General features: G+C 45.0%; 1 protein-coding gene across 1 annotated transcript in view; it reads left to right on the forward strand.

Moving 5' to 3' along the window:
* The window catches only part of SDHB (succinate dehydrogenase complex iron sulfur subunit B), a 47,445-nt gene that overhangs the window by 9,447 nt on the left and 28,121 nt on the right, over window positions 1–9,877 (forward strand). Inside the window, exons 2-3 of the mRNA XM_006145230.3 lie at window positions 309–436; window positions 4,362–4,447. Coding sequence (XP_006145292.1) covers window positions 309–436; window positions 4,362–4,447 — 214 coding nt within the window. The remainder of the gene's footprint in view (window positions 1–308; window positions 437–4,361; window positions 4,448–9,877) is intronic.

Raw genomic sequence — 9,877 nt, forward strand, 5'->3', positions numbered from 1 at the left:
GGAGTCCAGCGACATAACCGCCATGCCATCTGCTGGCCCCTATTCTTGTCCATTGCAAATAAGTTCCACAAAGACAAAGGTTTTGTCTGTTTTATTAAGAGCAATATCACCAGCCCCTAGGACCTTGTCTGGCATAAGATAGGTATTTAATACAGGTTGGATATCAGACAACCGTGCCTCTCCCAGGAAGACTGCCAGTAACGTACAGCTTTTTGTCCAGTGTTTTTATTTACTGTGCCAGCTAAATGGAAGGAATTATCTTCCATTTGCAATTTGTTTTTCCTTTCTGTGAACTTTTAAAATTTCAGGCCTGCCGAGGCGCCCAGACAGCTGCAGCCACAGCTCCCCGAATCAAGAAATTTGCCATCTACCGGTGGGACCCAGACAAGGCTGGAGATAAACCTCGTATGCAGACCTATGAAATTGATCTGAATAAGTGAGTATGTATGAAAGCCAGGTATTTGATAAAGGAAGTAGAACTTTTGACTTGGTACAGGGATATGCTTCAAAGGCTTGAAAAATCTGAGAACATCCAGTTTTTCTAGAAATTATCTGGTATTAAAACAAGAATGAGGCAGGTACCTGATTAGAAAGCTAACGTTAAAGGACCAGTCGCTGGACTCCCATGTAGTCGACTTCGATTCAAGTCTGAGACCTGGTGACTTAAAACTAATTCCAGGTGCATGCCCAAATTCCCTAGAGGCAAATGGAGGAGAAGGGGTTGCAGTGTGGCCATCCCCCCAGAGTGACTTCTCACTTTCTGTCTCTCTGTCTCTCCAGTGAGCGCACATGCCCTATAGCAAAAACCTCTCTTTAAAAAAAAAAAAGAAAGAAAGAAAGCTCACATCAAGAAAAATGACTTTGGGGGACCAGCAGTTAGCGTAATGGCTATGTGACTGGACTCCCATGTAGTTGACCGCAGTTCAAGTCCCAGACCCGGTGGCTTAAACTCACGCCAGGCGCGTGTGCGTGCGTGCCCGAGAGGAGAATGGAGGAGAAGGGATTGCGGCGTGGCCATCCCCCCTGGGGGGTGATTTCTCACTTTCTGTCTCTCTTGTCTGTCTGGGGCGTGACCATCTCCCCTGGGGGGTGATTTCTCGCTTTCTGTCTCTCTATCTCTCTGTCTCTCTCTCTGTCTGGCGACCGCATGTGCCCTATAACGAAAACCTCTCCCAAAAAAAAGAAAGAAAGAAAAATGACTTTGGGAGTTAGCAGGTGGCATAGTGGTTAAGGCACTAGACTCTCATGGTTTGAGTCCTGGACCCAGCAGCTTGAAACTCATGCTGGGCGTGTGTGTGCGTGCATGAGTACCCAAGATCCCTAGAGGAGAATGGACAAGAAGGGGCTGTGGTGTGGTCATGCCCTGTCGGGGTGATTTCTCACTTTCTGTCTCTCCGATTCTCTAGCAAGTGTACATGTCCTATAGCAAAAATCTCTCAAAAAAGAAAAAGAAAACTTTGTAAAATTCCTTTCCTTCCTCTAATGAAAATAGAGGAATATAAATATAAAATATAGAAATGTAAAATTTGACTTTATGTACAGCATTTAAATTCATTTAGCATATTACCAATTTAAAAATGCTAAATGTTTTTATTTCATTTTATATTTCTAGGCCTGTGTATCCTCTAATAATGATAAACTCCAGAAATTTGGCTTGACTGATGGTAGGATAAGGTGGGGATGAGGTTAAAATAGTAAATGTGATCTGGACTTATGTGTAAGTTTTCTGTTTACCACAATCTTAATGGCTTAAAACAGCATAAACCTATCTTATGATTCCATAGGTCAGCAAACTGGTACCAGACTTGTCAGCCTAAAATCAAGGCATCAACAGGCCACATTCCTTTCTAGGCCCCACGGGAATATCTTTTCAGTTCGTTTGCACTATTAGAGGAATTCAGTCTCTCCTCAGATATTAGAAGACCAAGGTCCCTGTTTCCTTGCTGGCTATAAGATAAGAGCCATGGGGCCTGCAGATGGTTTGGTGGTGAAGGTTCCTGGACTTCCACATGGTTGACCACAGTTCAAGTCCCAGACCTGGCAACTTCCTTTCTCACTTTCTTTCTCTCTCTCTGTCTCTCTCTCGCCAACTTCAAAAAAATAAAATAATGACGATGAATAAAATTAAATACAGTAATTTTTTTTTTTTTAAATAAATAAGGTAAGGGAACCAGCAGTTAGCGTAATGGCTATGTCACTGGACTCCCACGTAGTTGACCGCGGTTCGCGTCCCAGACCCAGTGGCTTAAAACTCACACCGGGCGTGTGTGCGTGCGTGCCCAAGATCCCGAGAGGAGAAGGGAGGAGAAGGGATTGCGGCATGACCATCCCCCCTGGGGGGTGATTTCTCTCTTTCTGTCTCTCTCTCTGTCTGTCTGGCAAGCACACGCGCCCTATAGCGAAAACCTCTCCAAAAAAAAAAAAAAGAAAGAAAGAAAAATCACGCCCAACACAAGGCCAGAAGGTTGCTTGGTGGTTCAGATGCTGGACTCCCACATACCCGATCATGGTTCAAGTCCCAAACCCAGTGACTTGAAAATCACGCCCAAAATCCTAGGAGGAGAATGTAGGAGGAAAAGAGACTGCAGCATGGCCATCCCTCCAGGGGGGACTTTCTCACTTTCCCTCTGTCTGTCTCTCCCTGTCTCTCTTTGGTGAGTGTTCACACCCTATGGCAAAATCTTAGAAAAAAGGTAAGAACCAGATCTGGGACTCAACCGAGTTAGCTATGTGGGATCCAGCACCTTAACTACCACACCACCTGCTGGTCCCCCATAACTATTTTTAATGATAAAAATATTTCAGAAATGATTGCGTTCACTTCCGGTAATGGCAGAGTAGCCCTCATCAGAGTTCCCCTCAGACAGATGTTTAGCAACTGGACAAAGTAGAAGGAATAACTGCGGACCAGCAGTGTAAGGACTGAGACCAGGAGGGAAGACCACAGTCTCGCCAGCTCAGATAACAAGAAGAGCATGACGATTCTAGTCAGACTAGCGTTTATGCAGCAGATGCCGCTCAAAGTGCCTCGCGTTAACATTCCTCCAGCAGTCCTGTCGGGTATTTCTGCTCTGTTGATGACATACTTAGGCAGAGATGACGTTGTTTGCCTGTCAGCTGGTGAGCGGCTGAGCTGGGGCTCTGACCAGGCTCTCAGGCCCTTGAATGGCAAGCCTGCCCCAAGCTCAGCCATTCTTAGCATCACAGCACTGCCCCCATGGGTCCCAGGATGCCCACGGTGACTTGGATGTAACTGTGGGTGGTTTGTTTCTTTCGGTCTTTAGGTACCACATTTCTGTTAAAGCCTTATATTCATTGCTAACTAACCATTTAAAGCTATTTATTGTATGGGACCAGCAATTGGCGTAATGGCTATGTTGCGGACTCCCATGTAGTTGACCATGGATCGATTCCTGGACCCGGTGGCTTAAACTCACACCAGGTGCGTGTGCATGTGTGCCCAAGATCCCGAGAGAATGGAGGAGAAGGGATTGGGGTGTGGCCATCCCCCCAGGGGGGGATTTATCGCCTTCTGTCTCTCTTTCTGGCAAGCGCATGCACCCTATAGCAAAAACGTCTCTTAAAAATAAATAAATAAATAAATAAAGCTATTGCTTGTCTAGATCCCAAATAGTAAAACTAGAATTTTAAATAAATTATTGGGGAAAACTTTGTATTTAGTTTTAGAAGAACAAACAGAAACTGCCCGTGTAGAAATTACTTCCTAACCCCACACTTCACTACTACTTCTCTAGCTTTTCATTTCCTAGAAATGTTTATATATTGTGATCATCAGAATAGAACTATGCCATACCTAAAATTTGTAAAAATGTTTAAAAATAAGACTATAGAAAAAATTCAGAGTGACCTTAGAAGCCAGATGGGTAAGAAAAGCAGTGGATACAGTCAGTGTCTCCAACCACCTTACAGTAAAGCCTAGGGAGGTGGCATGGCGGTAGGGGCTCTGGGCCCCCATGTGGCAGAGTGGTTTGTGTTCCGAACCTGGCAGCTTGCTTTCTCACTTTCCCTCTGTCTCTCTCTCTCTGGTCAAAACTGAAAAATAATGAGGGGCCGGCAGGTTGGCGTGGTGGTTGAGGGTGCTGGACTCTCACATGGCTGACTGCAGTTTTGAGTCCTGGACCTGGTGGCTTGCTTTCTCACTTTCTCTCTCTCTCCCTCTCTCTATCTCACTCTCACTCTGTCCCTCTGTGGTCAAATTTAAATAAATAAATACATAGAAAAAAGTCATTCTTTTTTTTTTTTTTTTTTTATAATAAATATAATTAAAATAAATTTTTTTTTTTTTTATTCTAAGGAGGTGGAAGTTGACATAAATATGACCTGATTATTTTCTTTGTCAGGTGTGGTCCAATGGTATTGGATGCCTTGATCAAGATTAAGAATGAGATTGACTCTACCTTGACCTTCCGAAGATCATGCAGAGAAGGTAGGCATTTCTTTCCTGGCCTCTGGACCTGTGTTCTGGTTCTCGAGAGGCTTGGACCATCTGATGCAGGCATCCCAGAAAACAGCTGCGGCTCTGCCGGCTGACTTCACTGTGCAGCACGGCTCCTTCTCGTGGGTGAATGTGTCCAGAATTTGAACCCTAGTACAAGTTCTGGTTTCTGAGTTTACTTCTCCTTCTGTCACATGGCACGCTTTCTGTCACATGGTTCCCATGTCTGGTGGTCCCTGTGAGCTGCTGCATGCTTCAGGGCTGAGCTCAGCTATGGTAGCTGACTGCCGTCTGCACTGTTGCTCTCCTCTATTAGGAAAGAGCAGTGGGGGGCCAACAGATGGCATGGTGGTTAAGGCGCTGGACTCCCACACGGCTGATTGTGGTTCAAGTCCCAGACCTGATGGCTTAAAAATCACGTGTGCCTAAAGTCCCTATAGAAGAATGGAGGAGAAGGGATTGCAGCCTGGCCATGCCCCTGGGAGTGATTTCTCACTTTCTCTCTCTCTGGCGAGCATCCATGCCCTATAGCAAAACTTCAAAAAAGAAAGAAAGAGCAATGCAAGGTTTCTTGCTGGCACTTGTGCCCAACAGGAAAAATGTCTGTCCCCTTGGCCTCCCAACATTACAGAGGGACGGTAGGTGTGTTCTCGATGGCTGGAGCACTGTTTCCACACCATGGTTACTTGTGCTGCTAGTGGCACGTGAGCTGATTGTAAAGAGTGTGCAGACCACCGTTCTCTGTTCAGTAGCTGTGCACTTACAATTTTAGGTATTAAAAAATACACACTTTATTAATGGTGGTGTACTAGGGATATAGTTTTGAGAGGTTTTTGCTATAGGGTACTCACCAGAAAGAGACAGAAAGACAGAAAGCAAGAAATCACCGCCCGGGGGGTGGCCATGCCACAATCCCTTCTCCATTCTCCTTTTACGCATGTACAGGTGCCCAGCATGAGTTCTAGAAACCAGGTCCAGGACTCAAACCGCGGTCGACTACATGGGATTCTAGCAACATAGCCATTACGCCAACTGCTGGTTCTGGGTATAAATAATTTTTTAAATGTGAATTTAAGTAAAAACAAATGTACTTAAAGAAAACTTCTTGGGTATGGGGGGCCAGTGGGTGGCGTGGTCATTAGCGGCACTGGACTCCCACCTGGCCAACTGCAGTTCAAGTCCCAAACCTGGCAGCTTGCTTTCTCACTTTCCCTCTTTCTCACTTTGTTCCTCTCTGGTCAAATTTAAAAATATAAATAAATAAAATAATTTTAAAAAGACGAAGGAAACTCCTTGGGTTGACTCCATGGCTTGGTAGTTAAGGCAGCTGGACCTTACATGGCCAACACTGGGTTCAAGTCTCAGCTCCAGCAGCTCAAGAAACACACCAGGTGCCCAAAATCCCAAAAGAAGAGAGAAGAGATTACAGTATTACCATTTCTTATGGGAGGGGGTGCTTTCTTCTCTATCTCTGGCAAGGACATGTGCCCTCTAGCAAAAGCTCTGAAGAATGGCACTGATGGCCGTGGAGCCAGTCCCGATGGCAGGCTCTCCTCACTGGTCTTTACAGAAGCGAGGTAGATAGCGCACAGGGAAGGAGACTGAAGTCTGGGCCTGCGGGACTTCTGAGCAAGGACTCAGAAGGACTAGTGAGCTGGCCAGAGCTGTCGGACTACAGAGCTGCACTCAGGTGTGGGCAGGCGGGGGGAACCCAGGTCAAAACAGAAACAGAGTACCTTGGTTCCCCAAGGGCCTCAGCTGACTTTCTGCTAATATAACCTTCCAAAAGAGAAGAGCCAGTCCAGGCACCGGCACATTGCTTTGACCTTGTTTGCTGTACATTTCAGGTACTTAAAGTCCTGCCTCTAGACATGGATTTGATCCAGCTCATCTTTCTTAGTGCAGCAAAGGCGGACGGATGCCCTGATAGATCCGCCGAGTGCTGGTGCTCGGGGAACATTCTGTAATTACACACAGCCGGCCTAGCCGGTGGCATGGTGGTTAAGGCCTCTGGATCCCATATGGCCAACTGCACAGTTCAAGTCCCAGACCTCGTGGCTCGAGAAGCACACTGGGCAAGTACGCATGTGTGTCTAAAATCCAGAAAGTAGGGAGAAATGGAGGAAAAGGGGTTGAAGCATGGCCATCGCCCATGGGTGGTACTTCATCATTCCCTTCTGTCTTTCTCCCACAAATGCACATGGCCTCTGGCAAATTAAAAAAAAAAAAAAAAAAGAATTCCCACCTAAGAGCTCACAATCCAGGATCCTCCAGTAACCGTACCCTGTAGGACTCTTTCAGAGCCAAGAACATAAGGTGTAGCCCATCTGGAAAATGAAGCACAAGTGTATTAATAGTCACTCTTTCTTTTAACGTTATTAATTATTATTATTATTTTCCAATTTGATCAGAGAGGCAGAGTAAGAGAGGGAAAGTGAAAAAGCAAGCCACCAGGTCTAGGATTAAACCACAGTCAGCCATGTGGGAGTCCAGCACCTCTAACCACCATACCCCTGCCGGCCGCAGTTGTCACTCTTTTTTATTCTCGTTTGTTTATTTTAAAGTTTAATAAATAATAAATACATTTATCTTAATACCTAAGAGAGACACAGAGAGAGAGGGAAAATGAGAAAACACCCCAATGGGGAACAGTCATGCTGCAATCCTTCCTCCATTTCTTCTCCTTTTGGGACTTTGGGCACACACGCCTATGTTTTTCAAGCCTCCGGGTCTGAGTCTTGAACCACATAGTTGGCCATGTGGGATCCAGTTGCTTTAGCCACCATGCCATCCACTGGCTCTATTCTCTTGTTTATTTATTAAGAGAATTCCCAAAGGAGCCCTTTTTTAAAAATTATTTATTTAACTTTGTTTATTCTTTTATTTTTTATTTGACCAGAGAGAGATACACAGAGAGAGAAAGAGGAAGTGAAAAAGCAAGCCACCAAGTCTGGGGCTCAAACTGGGGTCAGCTGTGTGGGAGTGTCCAGCACCTTAACCACAACGCCACCTGCTGGTCCCCCCAAAGGAGCCTTTTTAATGAAATTCATGGGGTTGGGACCAGCAGGTGGTGTGGTGGTTAAGGATGCTGAATTCCCACATGGCTGACCACAGTTCAAGTCCAAGACCTGGCAGCTTGCTTTCTTGCTTTCTCTCTCTTTCGCTTTCTCTTACTGTGTCCCTCTCTCCTCACATTAAAATAAATAAATAAAGTTAAATTAAAAATTTCTTTAAAAAAGAAAAAAAGAAACATAACTATTAAAAAAGAAAAAGATATTCATGGGGTTTATGTTTTACTTTTCATGACTGTTTTTTTCTTTTTTGCTGTAGGGCATGTATGCTTACCAGATGCCAGACAGGGGTGGCAGGGGGAGTGAGAAGTCACAGGCAAGGGGGAGTGGCCACGATGCAGTCTCTTCTTTTGCATTCTCCTCTCAGGATTTTGGGTATGCATGCACACACCCAGTGTATTTTTCTTTTCTTTCTTTTTTTTTTAAGTTTTTTGGAGAGATTTTTGCTGTTAAGGCGCATGCACTTTGGAGACAGAGAGACAGAGAGACAGGGAGTGAGAAATATTCCCTCAGGAAGATGGTCGTGCTGCACTCCCTTCTCTCGAGATCCTGGGCACACACACCCAGCATGAGTTTGAGGCCACCGGGTCCAGGACTTAAACCACGGTCAGCCATGTCAGATTCAAGCAGTGTACCCATTAGGCCCTCTGCTGGTCCCACACCCAATGTGTTTTTCAAGCCGCCGGGTCCAGGACTTTAACCATTCAGTCAGCCATGTAGAATCCAGCACCTTAACCTCCACACTATGTGCTGGCCCCAATGACATTTCTTATAAAAGCAAACTGCTCTGTTTGGATGTCAGGTGTACAATATTCAGTCCTCTAAGGAACTTTGGGACCATTTGCTTAAGGTAGATCTTTTTTTGTTGTCAAGATTCATGTGAGAGGCCTCAGTGGCACTTGCTACTAAGGCATTGCAGCTTGAAGGCTAAGGTCACATAGGAGGCCTGGGTTCAGTTCCCAGCTCAGCCTAAGCAGGTTGGGCACAGTGGCGTGCCCCTGTAGTCCTAGCTAGCTGGGAGGCTGGAGCAGGGGGATCCTGACATGGTAAGACCCTTTCAGAAGTCATTCGGGCATCCTGACAGGGTCTTCACAACGCCGTCCACCCCAGGCTCAGCAGCCTGGGTCACGAGCACATGTCCACACCTGGCATGCTGAGAGAGGTCCCAGGACACAAACCCAGGACCTTGTCCATATGAATCCAGTTGTGTTACCACTGTGCCACCACCTGGCCCTGTGTGGCCAGTCACTTTTAAACTCTGAAAGGAAATTTTCATACATAAGAAATAAATCGAGGCTAAGAAAATTCTAGTTTTAAGGTCCTTGGTCAGCACCATATTTTGGCCTGGTTTTTGCTTTGCTTTGGTCTCACTTTAGTTCATTCTCCTTGGAAGGTCATGCTCAGTTATCTGTGTGGGTTTCCTTGCCCCACAGAGCCACTGTGCTGCTAAGTTGGGTTTTTTCCCTTTATTTATTTATTTTTTTATTTACAGTCATTCACTGTACATCAAAATGAAATTTTCCAGAATACATTGTATATTGGCTTAATCAAACATATTAGCAACAACAAATAATTTTCTTTTTTTTCTTTTTTTTCTTTTTTTTTGAGAGGTTTTTGCTATAGGGCGCGTGCGCTCGCCAGACAGACAGAGAGACAGAGAAACAGAAAGCGAGAAATCACCCCCCAGGGGGGATGGCCACGCCGCAATCCCTTCTCCATTCTCCTCGTAGGACTTGGACATGCATGCACACATGCCTGGCATGAGTTTAAGCCACCGGGTCCAGGACTTGAACCGTGGTCAACTACATGGAAGTCCAGTGAACTGCTGGTCCTAACAAATAATTTTCTATTTCTTGTTTCTTTTATATATTTTTCTTCCCCCTCCCCAATTCCCTACCTCTCACCGTCTGCCAGTTTCCCTCCTTCTCTCACACTGTCCCTGGTATGTACAGTTGTCTTCATGCCTTTCTTTTTTTTTCACATTTTATTGATTCACTTAGGATCTTAATTAATTAAAAAACTTTCCATAGCAAGCACAGCTAATATATACGTATCTTTGAACACGTCTGACTATAGGCATAAACCTCAGTGAGTAAATTGGGCATGCTTACTACAGTCATTCAACAGTATTAATAGGTATTTTTTTTAATGCACTTTTTTATTTCAAGAAAAACAGTTTTACTTTTAATAGATTAGAATCAAAAACTGTTCAGAGAAATTTGCTTAAAACTTAAAGCCTGAAGGTCAGGCTTCAGTCCATATCATTGGTCGATGAAGGTGCTGCTGGATGTGCAACCCCCAGAACAAAGGCTGTCGCTCTCTCTCTCTCTCTCTCTCTCTCTTTTTTTTT

Source organism: Tupaia chinensis, unplaced genomic scaffold (genome assembly GCF_000334495.1).
Source record: "Tupaia chinensis unplaced genomic scaffold, TupChi_1.0 Scaffold000146_1, whole genome shotgun sequence".
Taxonomy (NCBI): Eukaryota; Metazoa; Chordata; class Mammalia; order Scandentia; family Tupaiidae; genus Tupaia; species Tupaia belangeri.